The sequence below is a fragment of the Protopterus annectens genome, chromosome 11.part0 (genome assembly GCF_019279795.1).
Source record: "Protopterus annectens isolate FY-2018-M chromosome 11.part0, PAN1.0, whole genome shotgun sequence".
NCBI classification, from domain to species: Eukaryota; Metazoa; Chordata; order Ceratodontiformes; family Protopteridae; genus Protopterus; species Protopterus annectens.
Window position 1 is genome coordinate 1,159,265,965 of NC_056745.1, and position 25,328 is coordinate 1,159,291,292.

At 38.3% G+C, this 25,328-nt stretch overlaps 1 protein-coding gene across 1 annotated transcript in view; it reads left to right on the plus strand.

Annotated features, from left to right (window-relative positions):
* The window catches only part of LOC122815758 (kininogen-2-like), a 340,159-nt gene that overhangs the window by 201,994 nt on the left and 112,837 nt on the right, over positions 1 to 25,328 (plus strand). The window contains exons 5-6 of the mRNA XM_044088520.1: positions 10,486 to 10,596; positions 18,987 to 19,092. Of these exons, the coding sequence (XP_043944455.1) occupies positions 10,486 to 10,596; positions 18,987 to 19,092 (217 nt within the window). The remainder of the gene's footprint in view (positions 1 to 10,485; positions 10,597 to 18,986; positions 19,093 to 25,328) is intronic.

The following is a 25,328-nucleotide window of genomic DNA, read 5'->3' on the forward strand; positions in this document are numbered from 1 at the left end:
GACCACACCTTGTGAGTGGCTTTGAGTGACTGTGACGCCCTTTGAGTCTGATGACCCTGTGGGCGACCTGTGGCAGCCAACCTGCACCCTGTGTTCACTGTCACTGCTTGTGATGTAAGGGCATGAGTGCTTTGATGAGTTTTTGTGGGATACCTCAGGTGGTATCGACACCCAAGAAAGGGTGTAAGACTGTATGGTTGCCCTTCCTCTCCTTCCTTGGACTGCCTTCCTCATCAATGGCTTAAAAGTTTAGAAGGCATTCTGAACTGCCTTCTGATGGATGATGGGGAGTCAAATTCCTGATATTCCTATTATTTTTTTATTATAGGGTCCATTATGATCCCTTCATGAGGTCCAAAGGCTAGATCAGGCTATTGTCAGTTTCAATCAGGGTCGGTGGGAGGCCGCCTTTGTGCAGTGGGACCACAGTTGCAGCCGCCACTCCCCTGGGTATGTATCAGAGGTAAGACTATGATTAAACAGCTGTCCTAGCTGCTCCCTCATAATGTTTAATTAATTTTGAGTTGACACAGCCGCCACCGGTCCATACCATCAGATGCTGTGTTTTTTTTTTTTAGAGAGCAGTTCTCACTTCACTGTTGGAATGATGAGGGGGCTGGGGGGCTGCATATATCTCTCTCTTGGGGAGGGGGGGGGAGAGGTTTGCACTGAACCTGTCAGCCAGTATGTTGGCAATGTCTGTAGGATCAGTAATCTTCACATCATTTGTTTGCTAAACAATCTAAAACAAGACATAGCAGACCCACTTGGCATTCTCTTTAGTCATAGTTTGAGAACTGGCTATCTTCCTTAAGAATGGAGAACAGCAACAGTAATCCCCCTGGACAAAGAAGAGCCATCAACTGACCCTGGGAACTACAGTCCCATAAGTCTAATCAGCTCCTTCTGCAAGGGTATGGAAAGAATTATCATGTACCTTATCAGCAAGGACATAGGAGGCCTCCAATCACTGGACCCAACCCAGTTTGGCTTTGTTAAGGATAGATTATGCTTATTAAACCTGGTAGACTTCTTTGATAATGTCACCAAAGCCATGGATGAAGGTAAGACAGTGCACACAACCTTTATCGACCTTGCCAAGGCTTTCAACACAGTTCCCCACATTGGTATCATTGAGAAACTATCCCAGACAGGGATTATCCCTTACATTAGTAGCTGGGTAGCAACTGGGTCACCAACAGAACACACTCTGTCAAAATTGGTTGACTCCACCTCCACCAGTAAACCCATCACCAGTAAAGTACCACAGGGTATCTGTGTTGGGACCATTACTGTTTGCTATCTATTTCTCAGACGTCTAGGCCAAGGTAGATGACCTTTGGCTCACCAGGTTCATTGATAATTGTAAACTGGGAGCAATCACTGAGTCCCTTAAGGATGTCAGCATATTACAGGAAGGGCTAACACAAACAAATGATTGGTGCCAAAGGCATGATCTAAAACTAAATGCAAAAAATACATTATTATTCCCTTGGGCAAAACAGAATTCCCTACAAATTACAATATTGGCAGCTCCCCCCTGAGTTTTAAACCCAGTGGTGCAAGACTTGGGAATACAGGTTGATATCAATCTGAACTCTGACCACCAGGTTTTCACAGTGGTAAGGAAAGCCTTGTACATAGCACACCTCATAAGCAAGGGTATAGCATCCAAGTCAAGGGGTGTTATAATTCCACTGCACTTGACTCTTGCAAGCCAAATGACTCAAGAGTCACTTGCTCTAGGGATATCAACCTAGCTTGTGACATTAACAGATCATGCTGGACAGACAGATATGTATCCTAGAGACTGCTGCTTCTCTGGAATAGACTCCTTATTCACGTCCAATAGAGCTCCTCACTGACCCTATTCAAATGCACCTTTGCTAATCAGATGGGAGACTGTAAATTTGCCCCTGGGGTTGCACCCATATCCCTCATGGATAGGGGTAGCCAGTGCTGATCACAGACTTGCTCTGTTCATAAATTTGTTCTGCAAACTACCCAAAAAACAACAAATGGGCATACTTGGGATTAATATGGCTAGGCTTGTAAAGTCTCTAGGGCTGCTAGCCTAGTAACCTTCTATGAACTTATGAACTTATGACTCAACCAAACATTCTTGTTATAGATGACTCCATTGTAAGACCTATAGATGTGCCTCTTCCCAAGCTGAACAAGGAAAGAATGATGGTTAACTGCTTGTCTGGTGCCAGGATACATCAGATCACGCATGCAAGTGCTTGAACCACAAGTACCACTATGACTCTGTCATAGTTCTTGCCAGTGTCAATGACTTGAGGTGTACCTCCTTAGACTGCATGATGAGAGACATGTTGGAGCTCTCAGACTGTGTGGTTAAGGCAGGTACAAGCCTAGCATTGAACACTCTACCTTCTCCAAGTATGACACCGTGATATGAGCAAAAAATAATTGACTTCAATAATTGGCTCAGTTTTTGGTGTCATTCAAAGGGGGTCCAGTATTTGTCAGCCTGAGAGCTTATGATTGACAGAGCATGCTGCTTACCCAGGGATGGCCTGCAACTGTTCCTCTAGGGTTTTGATCATTGTCAAAGACACTATCTACCTCCATATTGCCTTTTTAGGCAATGCCAACCTGATAAACCTAACAACATAATGAAACAAGCAAAGGAAAATATGAAGGTGTTACTGGTCAATGCTTGAAGCCTAAACAAGAAACTCTACTCCCAACATGCCCTTCTCACCCTGAAGAGATTGACATCTGTGTAGTGCCTGATGCATTGTTTAAAATAGTGGAGAGCACTTCAGCTGTGCAGGTCATGTAGACTCCTCTACTAAACTCCTCGGAATTACAATTGATGACGGACTGAAATTTGACCATCACATCCTACAGTCCATCAAAAAGACCAATCAAAAATGAGGTTTACTATATAGGCATAAAAAATTCTTATCCAGCACTTCCAAGACTATCTTTGCCCAAACCTGTCTCCTCCCCTGCTTACTCTATGTCTCCCCTATATTCACACACATTCAAACAAATTTCTTAACCAAACTTGAACAGACTTACAACTAAATAGCCAGATTTGCCTGCAATCTCCCCTACAAGACCCATCACTGCATCGCCCTAAAAAAACTACAATGTCTCAGATTCCCACAACTACTCCAACAATCACAACTACAAATAGCTCATTCTCTCCTCTACAAACTTGCAAACTGTCCCTCATTGCCAACCCTCCTATCCCTTTACAACCCTGCAAGATCTCTCCGGAGCTCTGATCAAGCACTACTTAACACTTATAAGCCCAACAAAACTATAGGCAGATTCCTTTACAAATGCTCCATATCTCAAACCTGGAACAAACTCTCAGCTAACATATGACTTATCCAATCTTCTCTCCCCTTCAAAAACAATTGAAAAAAATACCTGGCCAACACTCGTTCATGCGCCTGCCACCACCCCACCTAATCTCCTGCTACCTATAACAGAACTACTTTCCTTACCTACAGTTTATATACTTTTAATCCAGATGAAACCATTGCAACTTCACTGTGCACTTCCTAAACTCAACTTTCTTCCACCTTTACCCCCTTTACCCCGTTTTTTCTTCTCCCTTCGCTGGCCACCACTACTCTTCTCCTCTTCATTTTTTCTCTCCACTCATAACTAACCCCCCCTTTTCTGTCTAAATACTTGTACTAATCTCTCTTTCTACCATTAGGTACGCCCCACTCCTCTTCATTCTTCTCTAATCACATCTGACAGTAACTCTATTTTGTTGACTTACCCAAAATGCATTTTTGTAGTATCTTTCACCAAAACATTAACATTGTACTCACTTCATTTTTCTTTGTTTTCTTATAGTTCTTTGTTTTGACTTGCAAGGTAATTGTTACTGTTATTAAGGCTGCATTTAATTTATCTTGTTTTCTATCATGCCCTTATATCATGTATTTCCAGAGCTTTTTCTCCTTCTTTGATGCACCTTGTATTGCTTTTATCATGTATATTTTACTCATGTATGCTTTTTTATCATGTAACATGTTCTTTTTTATCATGTATGTTTCATCTTGTACTTTTACCATGTACTTTTGGAGCTTTTCTCCTCGGGTCTCCTCTGAAAATTGTCCCCCAACCCAGTGGACTAACTCAGTTAAGAAAAGACAAATAAATAAATAAATAAATAAATAAATAAATAAATAATTATCAGAAAGGTCCCGTGCCATATATTAGCTAGCTATAGAACTCACTCTATGACACAAGATAGCCACAGCACCTATCTACAGGAACAAGAAATATTCAGTATTAAACCCAATATAATTTTTCGTAGGTGGTCTAAACTATCCAGCTATAGACTGGGAAACCTACATCAGCACTAGTGGACAAGCAAAGAGTTTCCTGGACTTTGTCAGTACAAATGCCCTGGAACAATTACTCAGAGTACCCACTATGGGCAATAACATCTTGGATCTTGTCCTTACTAATATGGAAACATCTTGCACCATCACTTGTGTATCTTCATCACTTGTTAGGTCTGAGCATAAAGCAGTCTCTGAAATAAAATTGAAACCAGAGATCCCTTCTACCTAAGGTAGCTTTAGAAAGTTCTTTAACTCAAACTACCTATGCTTAAGTGATACATTGGCAAGCTTTAAATCCATACTAAACCCAGTTAACCTGACTGAATATATAGAAATATACACCACCACACTATATCAGTATGTAAACTGCTGTTTAGATGCACCTGTACCATAGGAACAAGTGCAGGGCAAACCCCAGAAACAAACCCACATGGTAGAGCTATAAAATCAACAAGCTTTATAATAAAAGGAAAATAATTTTGACAAAAGTAAGAACAGTAATTCCCAGAATGTTATAACCCTTGTTGCTGAAATAAACAACTTAAGAGCTTAATAAAATTCACCAAAGCCACGTTTGAAGGTAAAATAGCCACCAAAGCCAAAGACAATCACAAGGCATTTTTTAGTTATACTTGTAATCTCAAATGCACAGTGCAATAATGCACTGAGGTGATTTTGAACAATGTTACCTACACTGATGCTGAAGACAAAGCAAACCTACTGGCTGATAAAAATAGCTCTAACTTTACCCCTCTCTCCCCTCTGTCTGTCCCTCATGATATAACTGAAACTGGCTTGCCTCCAGCTATTACACATGACCAAGTCCTAAAAGTGCTATCAAAAGCTAAAAATACTACATTGATGGGTCCTGACAATATCCCTGGATACATTTTAAATAGCATGAGGCATGATTTTGCCACACCCCTAACAACACCATTCAATCTCAGCCTCCATACAGGTTTTGTACCAAGTGAATGGATAACATAATCAGTCATTTCCCCTACATAATGGAGGACATTCCACAGACACAAGCAAATACAGACCCATAAGTCTGACCAGCCTCATATGCAAAGCCATGGAAAGACTTATTATGGAACTAATCAGGACATAGGGAACCTCCAAACACTGGATTCATATCAGTTTGGATTTGTCAAGGGCAGGCCATGCATAATCAACCTGGTGGATTTTTTTTGAAAAGGTCACCAAAGCAATGGATAAAAGCAAATGGTACACCTCAACCTGGCTAAAGCATTTGACACAATTCCCTACACAGACTGAGTAAAAAAGTTAAATAAACTGGGAGTAAACCCCTATCTCACCTGGATTGCCAGCTGACTTGCAGATAGGACACAGGAAATCAAAATAGGGGAATTTACTTCCACAAAGAGACTAGTCACTGGTGAAGTCTCTGAGGGTTCTGTCTGGGAACTCTTCTGTTTGGCATCTACTTTTCTGAAGTATAAGGCAATACCAAAGTACTCTGGCTGACTAAGTTTGCAGATGACTGAAAGCTAGGAGCAGTCATTGAATCCCTAAATATCTTATCCATCTTGCAGTAAGGTTTGTACCTATTAAATAACTGGTGCTAAAATCATGGACTGAAACTAAATGCCAAAAAATACATTACTGTATCCTTTAGGAAGTCATCTACCCCATTGAAGTACCACATTGGCAATACGCACCTAAGAGATGAATCAGTTGTTTGGGATTTGCCAACATATGTCGACAGTGATCTAATTTTTGACCAACATGTGTCCATTGTTGTAAAAAAGTTCTTCTTTGTTTCACAGCTTGTAAACAAAAGGATTGTGTCGAGATCTACAAATGTCATTGTCCCCCTTTACTCAGCCCTTATTAAGCCAATCATTGACACATACAGCAACTGGAATTCCCACAGAGGTACCTTACTAAAAGGATACAAGGCCTAAAAAGCATGTCCTACATGGACCAAATCAAAGTCCTGTCACTATACTTGATATCATAAAGACTACTAAGAGGTGACCTGTGTCTGGTACACAAGGCATCCTCTGACCCAATACTAATGGATTTAATGCGCATTAGTCAGTCAAATGGTATCAGAAACACTTGGTCTAGGGATCTAAACCTCTTCTGCAACATCAACAGAATGGTTTGGAGGGACAGCTATAACTCACAGGGGATGCCACTGCTCTGGAACACACTCTCCATCCACATAAAACAAAGTTTATCCCTGTCCATATTTAAGTGCAACTTAGATTTATGGATGATATGATAAATATGGATTTACCCCAAAACTGCCCCCTGTACTACTAATGGACAGTGGCAACTTCGAAATGCTTTTTAACATGCATGGGCCTCCTCACATTATCTATGATATCACCCCAGTTATTCTTGTTAGGGGTAATATATAATTATTGACCACGGGATGGGTAAAGACAATCTCTAACCAAACGGGACAGGTTAATTTGAGCACAAAAATATATGAACCTTTGAATAATAATAATAATAATAATAATAATAACTAAAACTTCCATACATAGGAATTACATCAGATTGGAATTTCAATTATTACTCATGACTCAGTCAAAATATGAAAATAAAACATCTAGTGCTAAAAGTAATCACAGTGTCAGAGAATTGGCAATAATGAAATTGTAGAATTCAGTAAGTAATGTGCAAACTGTATTGGTATTAGCGTGCTGGAGTTTCCTTTCTACTTTTGTGCTTACTAGCATTCTCTGGATGTCAAAGGATTTTGGAAATTATACAAGTGCATTAGACACACATTTTTGAGTGCTATAATTAGAAAATGTCAAGTCCCAAATTACTAAGTCTGTCTTGCCTTTTAGTTTGTGATTACAGAGACATATTGTGTGCATTGTTATCTGGGACTTTGTTAGTACTTTATTGGCCAGCTGTCAACTATTAAGGGGTTGATGAATTTGATTTTAAATTTACCTTTCTTTGTTTATCTGTTTAGCCATTTTTCTTATTTGTTAGTATTGTTATTAAGTGCTGCTTGCATAGCTTGCAGGGTAGCAGCCTAATCTTCCCATTTTAACCCCTAAGTTGTTGTTCTTTTAGGATGCACTGTGTACTTGCTGTGTGCCTTTCACTTTTGTTACACCTACAGGACCTGGTGCTCTTCTTTATCAGTATCACATTGCTGTGTGCTTGTGCACTTCTATCAGTATTGCATTGCTGTGCACCTTACCAGAACTGTTGCGCCTGGCTAAGTCTCATTCATTTGTCATCAGTCAGGGCACTGCTGGAATGAAAAGCATATATTGCTATGTATCATTAAATCCAATGCTGGCAATGCTTGAGCACGAATTGAGAGGCACTGAATGCTCACTTATCTGTTGCGTCCAACATGCAAATTATTTACAGTGTAAATAAAAGCCATGACTCATGCCTGCAGTTTCCGTGATTACATGATCCTCTAATATTTATGAGTCATATAATAAATGTATTAAGCCTAGAGGTGGACAGATCTCAAACTCAAATTCCTAGAGGGCTGGAAGAGGATGAGTCTACAGAGTCAAGGGGTGATTCAAAAATAGGCATTTTGAAAAAGCAACACACACATGCACAATTTCACAAGCATGTACTCACACACACACACACACACACACACACACACACACACACACACACGCACACACACACACACACACAAACACACACCCATGCATGCACCACACACACACACACACACACACACACACACACACACACACACACACACACACACACACACACACACACACTTTGTTTGTTTTATTTGTATATATTGTTTTAAACACAATTTAATGACCTGGGAAATAGCTGCTATATTTTAAACCAGTATTACAAATGGGTCAAGATGATCACTATCTCTTTAGCAAATAACTAGGGGGAAGGAACAAGATAGCCAAGTCTTGAACTCTTATTATCAAGTATACATGACCTCAGCCTCTATACTGAAGCTAATGTCCTTTCACAAGTCTAGGTGTTACTGTTACTTTCTCAAACTCAAAACAGACAAATAGCAAATGCCAATGTGAGAGAGAGAGTATGGACAATCTGAGCCACAAAGATAAGCACTTTTCAACATGGTTTTTTATGGATCCTTGAGTCCCAGGCTCATTTATTGAAAAAATGGGAAGTGCTTCTGTGTGTAGTCGTCATCTCCCAAAGGCATATTTTAGATTGAGTGGTTACCTAAATTCTCCTAGTTGTGTGTGCTGTGTGTTTGGGAGATGTGGAAGAAAGGTCTGAAAATCTACTTCCTTTCCTGCTTGCCTAGTAAGCTTTGTGGATGGTGGCAGCTGTTCATGGGGTACCTATATGAATCAGATGTCATTTATAAGTATGGATGCTAATATAGTTCTAGAGTCAACCTATCCTCTTCTCCAGTTTCTTCCCATGGAGGTCTGGTGGACCAATCAAAAGGTGCTTCAACAAAGTATTAGTTTAAGGATGTGCACACTTATGCAACCAGCTTATTGTATGTGTTTTATTTTTTATATTTTTTCCCCTAACAGATTTGTTTTTTTTTCAATTGAATTGTAAAGGTTATAGGTCACATTAAAGGTGGGAAAAGTTTTGAAATGATTTATTGTGGTCTCATTATTTATATCACAAAAACCTGGCATTTTAACAGGGGGTGTGTACACTTTTTATATAGATATATGTGGATATATATATATATATATATATATATATATATATATATATATATATATATATATATATATATATATATATATATATTGATATAGGTTAGATATAGATATATACACACACACAATGTCATTCATTTGGTCAGTGTGCATATGGTTGGCAGCATTACATCAAAGTTTATTGAATTGATGCATTCAGCTAATAAAAAATGGTACAACGCATTAATTGTTGGCAGAGTACGACTCACTCTGTTCTTTTCACTTACTATTGATTTACTGGAGAGTGTGTGTTCTGTCTGAAATCTCTCACAGTAGGGTAAGGAGATGTGCCCTTTTCCCCACTGTAAAGCAATCTTGGAGTTGGTGTCTTTAAAGCAGAGGAGGTAGAGTTGCTAACCCTAACTCTAAATCTACAAATTACATTACTGAGCATCCTTTCTCTAGCAGCACATAGTACCACTATGCAGACAATCTGCTTGTCTTTAGTGGTCAAGTATTTTTTTTTGTTTTCCTATTTTTTAACTGATTGCAAAAAAGTGTTCTTTGCTTTCTTTTTGTTGGTGTATTTACAGAGATGTGTTTTTACTTTGCTTTCTTTTTGTTGGTGTATTTACAGAGATGTGTTTTTTTTTTCATTTAGGTGTGTTGTCACCATGCTTGCATCAATTTTATGTCTTTCAAGATGTAAGTGCATTGACTACTAGTATTACACTCATATATAGAAAATATACTACAACGAATCAATCAATATATTTTTTGGAGGTGGGAAAAAACTGGAGCACCTGTAGGGAATCCATGCATGCACAGGAAGGGCATGCAGAACTCCACACAGGCAGTTACCAGAGGGTATGACTAGACCCCAGGCACACAAGGCAGATAACATCCACAGTGTTTCAGTTTTAATTGCATTTTTTTCTCAGACAACTATAGAATTGTATGAGAAAGTGAGTAACACTTTGGTACTAATGACGTAATAAGCATTTTAAAGTCTGATATTAATATGAAACAATGTGAGTTTGTAATAATTAATATAGCAATGATATTTTGTTGAACGGCAAACCTATCTGAACTACTATGCAGAACCAATTTGCTCTCATTCAGAATGCAAGGGAATCCAGAATATCCAGTCAGGAATTTCCTGAATTTTGAAAATTCATTGAGTATACATTTCACTGCCTGTTGTTTTCAAGGAGCAATGACTTATTTTGGATTGGGAGAATTATTTTGATCAGTTCTCAAAAGTGTTCCCTGAGAACCAACATTCTCTAGACAGGCTAACAAACAAATACTAATGTCTGGTTGTGAAAAATGCCATATCAGTTACTGGACTGTATAAAATACTTATGTATGTTATTGTAGATGTCTTATTTATATTTAGATATGCTATTTTAGATGTCTTATTTCTTTTAGGTTACACTACTAGTAAACTAATATAAAGGTAACATTCAATTCTAATACATCAGTTTAGTGAACCTTTTTTTTTCTATTAACATTCTTAGGTAACAATAGGAGAGAAAATCTGGGTCAGTTTTAAAATTCAGGAAAGCAGCTGTCCACCAAAAAGCAGACCGGATTCTCAGGAATGTCTACCAAAAGAGCTTGGCATAGCGGTAAGTCGACAAAAAGTCAAGTCTTACACTTTACTGTTTGGAAATGAGCCTTAATTCAGAGATTTATACTTGTAAAATGTTTACTGCTAAACGCCAAAAAGTGTATAGTCATCCCCTTTGGCAAAAACAAAGTGCCCACAAATTACCACATAGGTGGTAATCCATTAAGTACAGAAGAAGTCATTAGGGACCTGGGGACCCAAGTTGATAGCAATCTCTCATTTGACAACCACGTGGCCAAAGTGGTTAGAAAAACATTTTATATAGCCCACCTAATCATGAAGGGATTCACATCTAGATCAGGGGAGGTCATCGTTCCTCTTTACTCATCCCTCATCAGGCCCATAATTGAGTACAATGCCCCTTTTGGGATGTACCTTACCAGACACCTGCAGCAACTGGAAAGACCCCAAAAGTACCTCACCAAGAGGATCAAAGGGCTCAAAGAGATGCCATATGCTGCCCGGTTAAAGAAACTCCAACTCTACTCAGTGGCATACCACCTGCTCAGAGGCGATCAGTGCCTGACGTATAAAGCCATGTCCAACCCGGAATTAATGGACATGCTGCACCTCAGAAAATCCAAATCCCATCGAGCTACGCGCTCGAGAGACTTGAACCTCAGCACTGAAATAAATAGGACATGCTGGAGGGACAGATTCATAACCCAGAGGCTCCCTTCACTCTGGAATAAAATCCCAGTCCAGGTTAGGCAGAGTCCCACATTGATTCTCTTCAAGAGGAATTTTGATGAGTGGATGGGAGATCGTAGGTTTACCCCGGCTATCACTTCTGTGTCACTGTTAGACAGAGGCACAGTATACTAACCTCAAAAAAAGGCATAGCAAAATTAATTTAAAATGGGTGGCGAAAGCCAAACACACTCTGGCTAGGCTTATAAATGCCCTAGGGCAGATAGCCTAGTATGAACCTATGAACCTATGAACCTATAAATAATCAGGCTATGGACGAGGACATAATTAGAGATGCATCTGACAGTAGATGCTGCCTGTGTTTCAAGAAGACAATTAATACTTCCTTTAATGATGATGACATGAAAGTGCTGAAACACTAAGGCAAGGTGCTGCATGTTTATACAAAGCACATATACACACTTAACTGTCTAAAGCATAATTCAAGGGGCCAGGGGTGAAAAAAAGCTTGCAGATATTGGGAGTAGCTTTAGAATATATAATGAGTAGAATGTGAGTGTTTTATATTCATGTGGAACATTTACTACATTAGAGTATGGTTTCTATATAGTCATAAATAAATAATAGGGCTGGCTGGTCAAAAGCACAGGTTGTTCCACCAAGAGTTCTTCCACTGAAAATCATTTAGCTGAGTAGAGTTAACCAAAATATCACTTTGATGTAACTTGAACTTTTCAAAGTGTTTCCTGTGGGGAATAAAGCTCTTTCCTCTCCCACATAGTGGAAGATTCACTGCAACCCCCTTTAAAACATCTAACTATGAAACTATGTCATAAAGAAGGGTGTTCACCAATGTAAAGTAAGTGTCTTTTTATGCACTCTGTTTCAACAAATTGGTCTTTGGCAAAGCAGACTGAATTAATTCACTGATTTCTCCTGCCTTCTTACCCTCCCTTCTTCACTTACTTCCTTACTGCTATCTAATTCTCTTCCCTGACTTTCTCTCTAAATAAACCATGCCTGTTTTTCCCTCACTTCATATTGCAATTCCTGTTTGTATTAAACTTACTTACCTTTAATTTCTCTACAAATTGTCTAAAATTTCTCTAAATATTAAATGATTGTCATATAACTTGTATTGATTCTTAACCAATGTTTTTATATTATGTCTAATGTGTTATAATTGTTTAAACTGCAGTTGTTTTTGTTTTATTTTTGAAGATTGCAAATTTATTGTTTAAAATGTTTTTTTTTTTGTAGTAATTTGGAACTTTTCTCCCTGGGCCTCCACTGAAAATGAGATTCTACCCAGTCGGACTTTCCCTGTAGTCAAATGTCAATAAAATAATAAATAAATAAATAAATAGACAATACAGCTGTGTAACTCTGACTGATACTGACAGACTATAATCCTCAGTGATCTACAAAACCAAAATGAAAGGAGACTTGCCATGGCAGTTCGTGTGGAGGTTTAAGGCACTTGCATGCTCTTAATAATTAAATGTTCAACGCTTTACTCTGGGCAAAGTCACTTAACTAGGCAGTACGCTTAACTGGGAATATCACACACACGCACATACACACACACACACACACACACACACACACACACACACACACACACACACACACACACACATATGCACGCATGCACGCACACACACACACACACACACGCACACACAGACTGGGGCTTGCTTCCACATGCAGTTTAACAGGTTTATGCAAAAAATCCATCTGTACTTAATTGGAGCTTGCTATCTCCTCCTCCTTTACAGCAGATGCTACCTTAACTCTCCCATGTGGTTTGACATTATGATGTTGTCCTAACTATGAGGTTTCTGGGGCTTACAGAACTTCTCCCATGTCAGGAGAACTTCTTCAAGGTCCTAATGCTTGCTGTGTTTGGTCTGAAGTGTGCATGCCAATGTGTTGTATGGAAGAACAGTTGAGGCAGGGTTAGCCACCCAGCAGGGTGAATCTTGGCTCTAGATGATTGTCACTGTTGAAATGACACCTCAACCCCATGTATAAAAATGGAAAAAGGGGTTGTGGATGGATTTAACATAGTTTTATTTTTATTTTTTTATATTTTTTTTATAGTGAACTGAGCCAACATAGCCCCTCCCCAAACAAACAAGGACCCAAGGCAACTGCCTAGGTGACCTACTGTTGTATCTAGCTCTGACTCCTTCATAAGAATTTAATGTGATCCAGAAAACTATTTGGGAGCATAACCCAGTTTTCCCTATTGCCCCAGAGCTCTTTCTGATTAAGTGATTTCCTCAGTGTGACATAGCAGACAAGTAGAGGCTGATGGAATCAAACTCTGAACTAGATTAAGCAGCTGTTTAACATCCCATAGCCTTAATCCTTTGCATTTTGTGCCAGATATTTAGATGTTTTCTCTCTGGATGTGGGGGAAATATCTGCTTTCCATGTCAATGGCTAACACTCAGCTGACAGCTGTGCAGAAAAGTCCAGGCAGTGACAGTAAGGGACAATATGATAAAGTATGATGTAAAAAAAGTCTGCATTGTTACTGGACAAAGAAGCAAGAATGTAGACTAAATAAAAAGAGATAAGTAAGGCAGCCTTATGAAAAGTTTACATTTTATACAAAATATATGTTCATGGTATTTAATGCTACAAAAAAGTCACAGACAAATTCCTGAAGGTTTATGAAAAGTATCTAATGCTGAGGATGAATTTATAGCAAAATACATACAAAACAAAGGATAAAAAAGTCACTCAGACAGACCATTCAGTAAAAACTCCCAAGAATGACCCAGCTAAGCTATAGTCTTCTCTGTGTAAAGCCTTAAGCTTCCTGTAGTGGAAGCCCAATAAAATAAAATCTAGATGCTGTCATCTGTTTTGTATAGTTGCTGTTGATTACCTTTTCATTTCAATAATCGTATAAAGTTAATAAATAGTTGATTATTATATTAACATGTGACAGTTTTATTAGGTGCCCAGTGAGAAATAGAATGCCAGCACATATACAAAGTAAGTGAAAAGTGGAACCTGGTGGATACTTGTGAAGTATTGGCTTGACCCTCAGTGATAAAATGGCTGGTACTTTTCTACTGTAGAAATATCCATATGGGTCCTTACAATTAAGACCATTTCAGCAATAAATAAATCATTAAGCATTGTTCATGTTTACTTTACATTCATAAACACATTGCAAATTACATAAGCATTTGTAGTTTTGATGACAAATGTAACTGAATGCATACACCCTGCTCACAAGTTTCTCACTTTTCTAGTGTTAGCCACCTTGTCCAGTCATTAACCTTTGTGGGAGGCTTGTCCTACCCAGGGGAAAGTTAGCAGTGCATCATCTAGGGTGGTTGGAGAAAGGAGCAATAATGAAGGGGCTCTCCAGTGTTTGCTGGGTTGCATTGCTGCAGATGCTGGGGGTTGTTATGCTGCCTTAACACCTGAGGGCCATACATACAGTTCCATCATGTGGACCTTTTCAAATCTTTATATCAGAGTATCTGTGCTTGAATCTTCTGAATGGCATTTGGTATTAGCCAACAGCTTAACTGCAGAGTGCATTTATGGTAGCAAATCTCTATACCCTTTTCTTGATGAAGGAGAGCTAGTCTTAGTTACTCACAGCTGCCATCCCTGGCTGAATGTCTAGCAACTAAAATTGTTCATAAAATATTACTTGTTGGCTGCTTTACTAGTGCTGCTCATTGGTTTCATATTTTGCCAGATATTCTGAGTAGCAGGCTATCTATCAATCTTGAAGCCCTGTTTGACTTATGTGAGGCAGTTCATCTAGCAACTACAGGCTGCTATAACTTTTGCTTTTAATGCAGGTAGGTCATAATATTTGACTTCTCTTTCTACAGAATGAATGTGCTGATCTCTTACTTTTAGCTATTAATTATCCATAACTCACTGCTTATGTAATTAGCTATCCAAAGACATCTTACTCATACAATTGCAGCTGTGTGAGCATGTTGTATTTGCAACATTATTAAAAATCTTACATTTTTTTGAAGCAATTAAAATCTGATCTTTTACTAGGGACAAGCCTTGCTGTCCACCCTGATGTAGGAGGCAAACCCCCCACACCTCCAAAACTTGTGTATCCCAAATTTGAAATCACCATACCTCAAAGAAAAGTGAAAATTCTGAGAAATGGCAATCTTGGACTTAATATGTGTAAGTCCAAATTTCCGATCATTCAGGCCCTGTATTTTGGGATTCGGCATTCTTTTTTGACATCTCAAATGGTTACCATCTGGAAGGTTCAGAGTTGATGTACATTACACAGCAGATCCATAGTTTTTGTGTAAATAAATATTTAAAGTTTTATGTTATTCTTACTGAGATCTTGTTAAACCTATAGGATCAATTCCAGATTCACAGTACATCAGGTATATGGAATTAGTAAACTACATCCTATTAGCAAAATGCAATTATCTGAGCCCAATGGACTTCAAATGTGACCAGTAGTTAATAAAAAAATGTGGAAAGGGGTAGCACAGAGCAAGGAATTAATAAAGAGGAGCCCACATTATTAATAAAATATCCAAAATTGAATAGTTTGTATTTTAAGAACACAATTATGTTAAAAGAACCAACACCTTTTCTGTGTAAAGCAATTTCAAGGTACTAAATGTTAAATTAGTATTTTATAGACAAAGTGCTCTGTGGTCAATGCTAACGCTCAAACTCCTTCAGAAATGAGGCAACAAAAATGTACAAATTAAAAGACACATTGAATAAGTGCCACATTTTTTCCAGACTTAGTCTGCTGTGAGTAATAAGTTAAGGACTGTATTGGCAATGTTGAGTTATAACAAAATATGCCTTTCTGGTGAAACATATTCACATTTAAAGTTAGGAAAGTATTAATCTAGGCATGAACTACTACTAAAAGTCCGGTAATCTGGAATCGGCATTACATCCAAGTGTATTGACAAAGTCAAATGGGTTATGATGACATGATACATTGAATTAGCCCTTTTATAAATATATGAAATAAACAAACACACAACTCTCTGGCCCTTTCAACACTCAACTTAATACAATATAAAATGTAAATATGTAAGCACTTTCATTCTTATAAAAATGTATAAAGAACTACATCAGACATTCTTACCATCTTAGGTCAGTAATTTAAATACATTCACTGTAAGACACAATTTTTCTATCCCTGAATAAACATTCTTAATAAATTAAAGGTTTCGATTTTAAAACACAAGCTAAATTTAAACTATAATTAAGCACCGGTGTTCTAAAAGCATTAAGTTTAAACTGCCAAAGAAGTTCATGCCTATCCGAAGGGGCCTCTAAATCGCTTCCTCAGTTATCCATAATAATCTGTTCTAACACAAAAAATGAAATATTTTGAAACTTGAACAATTTCTGTCTGTCACACATAAATCCACACTTGTCCCACACTGTCATACCCGTGTATAAGTTGTTAACATATGGACTGTAAGAAACAAACTTACACTGTCAACATCCAAAGCAAGAATATATTCTAAAGCTTTCATTAAGGTTTACTATCAAAATGTCGATCGCCCATCGTCGACACCACTAACACGAACTCCGAACAGTGACTGTTGGGATGTCGAACACTGATATTCCGAAATGCAAAATCTCGCCCCCCCCCCATTGGACCCATGGTAGCACTTGTTTTGTGGTGTAGCGGTCGGAAATGTCGACGTTCTGTGTTTTAGTTTGATATCTTGAGGAATCGGCATTACAGCTTTCGCATAAAGGAGTCGACAGTATGTACATTCGACGATGGGCGATCGACATTTTGATAGTAAACCTTTCATTAGTATCCCCTTTTAATTTAATTAATCTCTCTCCCCTTCCAAAATAATTTTAATGTTACTTGCTCGCTTGGCAATAAATTTCAGTTGATTCTGTATCACCCCACATAATACTTCTTGCCCCTTAATATGATCCAATATCTGCTAATAATGGTCTTTATTTCCTGACTGTCTCTAGTAAACGTGACAGACACCTTCAGACTGTCACATCTAATACTTTTTTTATCAGTGTTGTTTATCCCAACATTGACAATAGGTACATACACTCCATCTCTGCCTCGAATTACTAAAACCAGTGTACCTTGAATAAGATTTTACAGGTACCCCTTTAGTTGAAAAAATTAAATAATTTCCTGATTTTTCTCTAGGAAAACACTGTCTTCTGTGGTACATTGGGACTTGGCTTTTAATAATGCCTCTCTTCATATGGTTTGGATGCAGGCTGGTGTACGCCAAATATTTGTTTCCTCTGATTCATTCCTAAAAATCTTTGTATATAACTCCCACCCCCTACACTTATAAATAATCATATCTAAAAAAAATTGGTTTGTTTAGCACCAATAGTCATTTCAAATTTCAAATATTTGGATGCTTCATTCAAATATTTGACAAATTCCAACAACTCTTCCAAACCAGAAACCCATAAAATACACAAATCGTCAATAAAATGAAAGCAAGATCTACACGGATTAAAAATGTTGTGTGAGAAACATTCTGATTTTCCCACTCTGTCAAAAAATATTGGCTTATGAGGGCACCATCAGGACTTCATAGCAACCCCATTTATTTGGCAGTAACCTTCATTGTTAAACATAAAAAAAAATCCAACATGGTGCTTATTAAATCAAAATTTAACTGATATTCATCAGATTTAAGAAAAAAATGCTCTAACAAGACCTAGTCCTTCTCTAGGAATTACTGTATATAAAGAAACTATGTCAAAGATTACCAAGAAACTGACTTCAACTTTGGTAAAGCCCTTAATCTGAGCACTACAATTAAATTAATCTTTTACTGAGTGTGTAATGTTTTTAACTAAAGGTTGCAAGCAATGTTCTATCATAGCTGCCATCAGCTTTGGCTGTATTCTTGCTTTGTATGTAGACAGTGTAAGTTTGTTTCTAACAGTCCATCTGTGAACGACCTATACATGGGTATGGCAGTGGGGGACAAGGGCAACTTTACGTGTGACAGTAAGACTGTCATTTACCATGTCCAGTGTTTTACTCATGTTTTTCTACATTGGGAAGACCAGTAAGAAGTTGAAAGACAAGACTGCTGAGCATGTGAGAGCAATAAAAAGGGGAAAATGAACAATGCACTGTTGAAACACTGCAGAAGTTGTTTAAGATTTAAAATATTTCATTTTTTGTGTTAGAACAGGTTATTATGGATAAGAAAGGGGGTGATTTAGAGGCCCTTTTGGACGGGCATAAACATCTCTGGCAGTTTAAATTTAATGCTTTTAGAGCACCAGGGCTTAATGATAGTTTAAATTTAGATTGCTTTTTTTATTGAATCCTTTAATTTATTAAGAACATTTATAGGTGGATAGAAAACTTGTGACTGACAATAAATGTATTTAAATTACTTACCTGAGCTGTAGTAACAATGTCTGATAAAGTCCTTCATATGTTTTTACAAGAACAAAAGTACTTACATATTTATATTTTTATTTTTTATTAAACTGGGTGTTGAATAGGCCAGAGAGGTATATGTTTATTTTCTTTTTTAATATAATAATAATATTTTAATATTTTACACTAAATGTAAAATAAATGAATAAATAAATAATTGTTGGGGGGATGTGGAACTTGCATTTGGTGCACTTTTTGGTGTTCATTTTATAAATATAGTTTAGAATGCATTGTTTGCAGTATAGATAAATGCATGCGTACAATTCATAACTTCTTATCCTTTTTTTTAGGTAATAGGAGATTGTCAAGCTGAAGTGCTCTTCTTGTTTGCGGGACGTACAGGTCACATCTACAGGCCTCCTAAATGTACATTGGTGCATCCAGTTATAGAGAAAGGTAAACATGGTGACTCTGGATTAAGAGACTGTCCTGATATTCTTGTTTTCCTCACCACTGTTCAGCCCTAAAACAGCTTTCCTGGCTGGAACTCCCTAACACCTTAGTTCTAAACCAGTTTCTTCTAGCTCATCAAATACTGTACCAATCTGACAAAACTCCAGCCTTACAAGACCTGATCACCCTCTACTCCAGTAACTGCGAACTTAGATCCACTAACAAGGCACTAATCACAATCTCCAAAAGCCATTACAGCTCTGGTGATTCCCTGTATTCTAGCAACATTGCCAAGACTTGGAACTCCCTACCACTACAAATCAGGGTGCAACCTAACAAAACCATCTTCAAAAAATAGCTTATTTCCCACCTAAACAACTCCTGGACATGCAACTGCCTAGCACCTGGCTGACATATTCTAACTCCTTTCCCATACCCACTATCCAACCTCCTTAAAACTCCCATAGGTGCACTATATATTATCACACATTATACCATGACCCCCCATTAATATTCCAAAATGTGCACGCTGATTGGCCAGCGTGCACATTGTAAATCGACTTATACTAATGGAAAAAGGTCCGGTCGCCCAGACGTTTTCCATTAGTATAAGTCTCTTTTAAAACACTGTCTCGCTATGTTAAAAGAGTTTAACATAGCGACACTGGTTTAAAAAAAGCAACGGAGATCTCCATTGCTTTTTTTAAAGCTGTCTCGCTATGTTAAACTCCTTTAACATAGTGACATAGTGTGTAAAAAGCAACGGAGATATTGCTTTCTCCGTTGATTTTTTTTTAAACCTGTCTCGCTATGTTAAATGGGTTTAACATAGCGAGACAGCTTTAAAATAAGCAACGGAGATCTCCGTTGCTTATTTTAAAGCTGTCTCGCTATGTTAAACCCATTTAACATAGCGAAACAGTAAAAAGCAATGGAGATCTTGCTTTCTCTGTTTCTTTTGGCCACAGCTCTAATGTACTGCGTAGGCATGTGCAGTACATCAGAACTGCTGCGGATACCAGACAGCTGCAGAAGGGCAGCAAAGAGGCATTATACAATGCCATTATTTAAGAAAAGTAATTATTTCTTTTCTTAAATAATGTCATAGTATAATAGCAATAACCCACTTCTGGGTGTGGGTAATGCGGGATTTACCCACGGTTGTCTTTGGTCCCTCGGGCTTCCCCCTTGGGACCAAACCACGCCGACCATGGGTAAATCCCGCATTACCCACACCCAGGCATGGGTTATTGCTATATTACTTACCAACTCACTGTCACCTACTTCCCATTACTCCATCTATACCCACTAACTCTCCCCTAGACCAAGCTGAAAAGCTTTCCCTTAAAACGTTAATACACCTCATATGAACTTGAATATATTCTCCTCCTTTTTTAGTTTTTCCTTTCTTGTCTTATCTTCAGTACATCTTCAAGATTATCTCTACTAAACATACTGTATGAACAACAATCAAATGTTACTACCTGCTATACTTTTAATTGTATGTCTAAACCACTGTGCTTATGTAAATATCTTATGCATTCATATGTTATTGTCTGTTATATTTTTATAAGTAAATGTGTAAACCACAATGCTTATGTAAATATCTTATGTATAGTATATTAGCAATTGTTTTGGAGCTTTTCTCCCTGGGCCTCCAGTGAAAATGGACAGCTCTGTCCAGTCGGACCTCCCCAGTAAACAAATGTAAAATAAATAAATAAATAAAAACTGTCACATCGTTTTACTTCTTGTACTTGTTTTACTGGAGAATAATTATCTTCTCAGGCCCAAATCCTCCATAGTCGATGCTTAACAAATGCAGTTTTATAGGAGTACAATAGTTTGCAGCTTATTGTATTTTTGCTAATTAGAAAATATTAGCTGGTCAGCCAAGGAATTATGGTTATACTCTATGTTACTACCAAACAGCAGGTTACTTTATCTGAGATGAAGTTTTAAAATGTTTATTAACTGCTTTGATGCAGAAATGCTTTCTGGCATCTTTCTACACTTTTTTCATAATTTATGATTGTGCTCTATGGATGTTGTGCTCATCTTTAACTTAAGCAGGTCCGTAGAGCTTGTTACATTTTGCCATGTATGTGTTTGAATAATCTTCCAGTAATACAATATGTTTGTTGATCTGTCTTTAAATTGTATTAATTCCCCACATTCACACTTGCCTGCTGTGTGACTCTGAGCAAGTCACTTAACCCGACAGTGCTTCTGTCTTGACTATGAAAGCAGTCGATGTGGATCAGTATTCTGCTCTGGTTAACAAATACAAATAAATTAATAAATTAATACATTAATAAATAAATCCCTAAGCACCCCATTTCAAGCATTCAATTTACTGTGTTCTCATTGCAGCAGTTAGCTGTTTAAAGTTAGCAATTGCATCCCATCCCTTATCATCTTATTCAAACCTGGAGCAGTGTTTGTTTTCTCCATTGCATGAGCTGGTTTTCTAACAAAATATCCCTTTTTCTTATTTTCATTTTTATTTTCACAGTTTATATAGTATATTACACTTGTTTGTGTTGAATCATGTCAACCTACTTCCTTTTTTATTTTTAGTTTATAGCATTTGTTTATTAATACGTTTCAACTTTCCTTTGCCTTTATTGAATAACTTCAGTTTTTTTTCTTGTTTTTTCTATTCCTGTTGGGATTTTCACTTTAAATCTATTGCATACCTCTCAAGTGTCCAAATTTTTGCAGAATGTCCAGATTTTTGGTCTGTTCTTCATAAAATATGTGCTTTTCTGGCAAATCATTAAGGATTCAAGTCACTAAATAACTACCGATATTTGAGTTTTAGACTTTGTATCATTCTGAAAACACATGGCAATGCAAAACCTATCATTCTGTTAACTTTCTAAACTTATAGGTGCAATATTTAAAATATGCCCTTCATTTTGGCCCTTTATCCCACCATTATTTTGACTTTGTCCAGATTTCTTGCACTAAGAGGTTGAGAGGTATGACCAATTGCCAGTTTAATCTTTTAAGTTCATTTGAATAAACACTTAAGCACTGGTCAAATTGATCATTGTATCTAAATAATTTCCTATAAAACATGTTTATCTGTTTTAATTACAGACATATTTAAGGAGCATTCTAATCATTTTTGAGTCTGTATATAGTTAATAAGAATGATAATTTCTCCTTATTAATATGGTAGCTGTCTTTTACATGAGTTTTATTGCATTGTAGACGGAATGTTACTGTTTCTCACTGAAAAGTACTGCCGAATAAAATGATATTAGTAAGTGATGCATAATTAACTGTGAAGTAATGCAGAAGATGTATATCTGACAATACTTTTACATTTCAGAATATTTAGTCTTCCAATCTTTCCATTTGTAACATAATGCTACCCAAAAGAATGTTCACATAATATGTGCATTTGTTTAGAAATTATGTACCGCCAGCTTGCCAGATGGTGTAGGAGCAGCTTCCATTTGCACCAGTGCTGCTCTGGGATCTGTTACTGACTTAGACTGTGGACAACCATGGAAGAAAAGAAATGAGTGGCTAAGGAGCAATTAGTTTTATTTTTTTATTTGTTTTGGGTGGGGGTGAGAAATTGTACATTGCTACATCAATCCAATTAGCATGCCTGAGGATGCTGGCAGTATGCACATCACAGAGAGAGAAAGCCATCATCATCAACCTCCTTTTTCCCATTTTTCTACATGGGGTTGTAGTATCATGTTAACTGTCGCCTTCTCTCGTGATTCAATGCCACACTGCTGCCTTCTTTGACACGCATGCCTGAATGTCGCAAATCTTCTTTCACACAATCCATCCACCTCTTTGCTGGATGTCCTTGTTTCTTCTTAACTTCTTCCTGTCTGTCCCAAATCTTCTTCACTAGTTTGTCTTCTGCTTTTCTGCATGTGTCCAAACCACCATAGTCTGTTCTCTTTGATCTTTTCTGCAATTGGAGCCACTTTGGCTTCTGCTCTTATGTCCTCATTTCTTTGTCTGTCCCACAGAGTGCATCCTGCCACCCTTCTCATCCACTTCATTCCCATCACCTCTAGCTTCCTCATCTGCTCTGCCTTTACTGCCAAGGTTTCTGTACCATACAGTAGTACTGGTTGCTCCACTGTCTTGTACAACTTACGTTTCAGCTTCATTGGCATTCTTTTGTCATTCATTGCACCAGAGATTCTGTGCTAGTTGGCTGCACCCACTCTGATTCTAGCGTTGATCTCTTCATTCAGACTTCCTTTCTCCTCATCCACCCCTCCCAGATACTTGAAGCTGTTAACCTGGTTACTATCTTCCATTGTATCTCAGTTCTCTGCTTCTTCTGATTTCCCAATCTGTTGCCATTACCACTGTCTTATCGATGCTCAGTTTCATCCCATGTGCCTTCAGGTTTGCATTCCACTCCCCTAGCCTTTGCTGACATTCTTGCTCAGAGTCTGCCTGTACTGCCACATCATCTGCATACAGCAACTTTGTTGACCTGTCCTCATTGACCTGTTTGCTAAAGTAGTCCATCACCAGTATGAACAGCAGTGGGCTCAGAGCTGGACTCTGGTACACACCCACTCCCACTGGAACCTCCCTGTGAGCCCAAACACAGTTTCTACTTGAGTCATTGGGTCCTTGTACATAGTCTGCATTAATTCTACCAATGTTTTTGTGACTTTGAACCACCACAGTACTTCCCAAATCGGCTTTCTTGGGACCTTGTCATATGCATTCTCCAAGTCTAGGCATACCCAGCTGGACTCTTTCCTCATTTATAGCTTCTTCACAACTATCTATCTCACTGCAAACACCGGGCCAGTTGTTCTGCATCTTGATCTGAATCCAAACTGCTCATCTCCCATATTAATTCTACTACTCTGCATATCTGTTTATTAATCATCCTCTCCAGAACTTTCATGCAATGTGACAGGAGTTTGATGCCTCTGTTGTGGATGTCCCCTTTGTTCTTGTACACTGGCATGAGTATGCTTAATCTCCAGTCATCTGGGATGTGCCTTTCTCTCCACGCTGCCTTAAGTACCCTCAGGAGCCATGTCTTCCCTATCTCACCCAGCATTTTTATCATATCTGCTGTGACCTCATCTGTGCCTGATGCTTTCCCTGATTTAATTTTCCTTAGAGCTATTCTTATTTTTTCTTCTCTGATCGTAGGCTGTGTCTGGTGCAGTACAGCTTCTGTGGAGGTTTTCCTCATTCAGAAGCTGCTGGAAATACTCCTTCCATCTGCCTTTGATGTCCTGTGGACTGGTGAGCAGGTTGTTGCTTGCATCCCTTATGATGAGTGTCTGACTATCTTTTTTATTTTTCTGTCTTTGCTTTGAAAGCTGATACAGTTTCTTTGTGCCATCTACTGAGTCACTTTCTAGAAGCTGGTAGAGCACCTCCAAGGCCCTGTTCTTTGCTAATGCAACTCCTTTCTTAGCTTCTTTGTTAGCCAACCTGTACTCCTTCCTAGCCTGGTTGGTCTTTTCTATCTCCCACTTTTTCCTGCACCCCTTCTTTCTTTTGATGACTTCCTGGACTTCTGCATTCCACCATCAGCTTGGCCACATATTGTTTATGTGGTCCTCACTCATGCTGTTTGGCGGCACTGCCATTCTTCTTCAACTCCACCTCTTCTTGGGGTGCTAGACCCTTGAGTAATTCCTTGAACTGTTGTACTTTATCTCTGGTCAACTTCCAGGTCTTCAGCCTGGTTACTTTTGACTTTAAAGCCTTCTTTGACCAGTGACCACTGTTTGCAGCTGATTGTGGCAACCAGTGGTTTATGCTGTGGGCTGACTTTGCAGTCATTGATTCTACTCCAGTGCCCTTTCCTTACTAGGAGGATGTCTACCTGAGTTGCATGTTGGCCACTCTTTTATGTGATCTTGTGACTATCTCTGTTTCTAAACCAAGTGTTGGCTACTATGAAACCATTTGGCAGACAGAAGTCTAGAATGGCCTTTTCTTCTTTATTCCTGTTGCCCCACCCATGTGGACCCTGGCAGTCCTCATATCCTGTTCTGTCTGTCCTGATATGTGCATTCATATCACCCATTATCAGCACCAATTCATATTGTCCTGCTTTATCTAATAGGTTCTGCAACTACTGTCTGAATGTACTCTTTCTTTTTGTCACTATCACAACCCTGTTGTGGGGGAACGGCTGAGATTATGAAGACTGCTCTATCAATACACTGGAGTCTGATTGCCATGAGTCTGTCAGTAATTCTGATGATATCCCT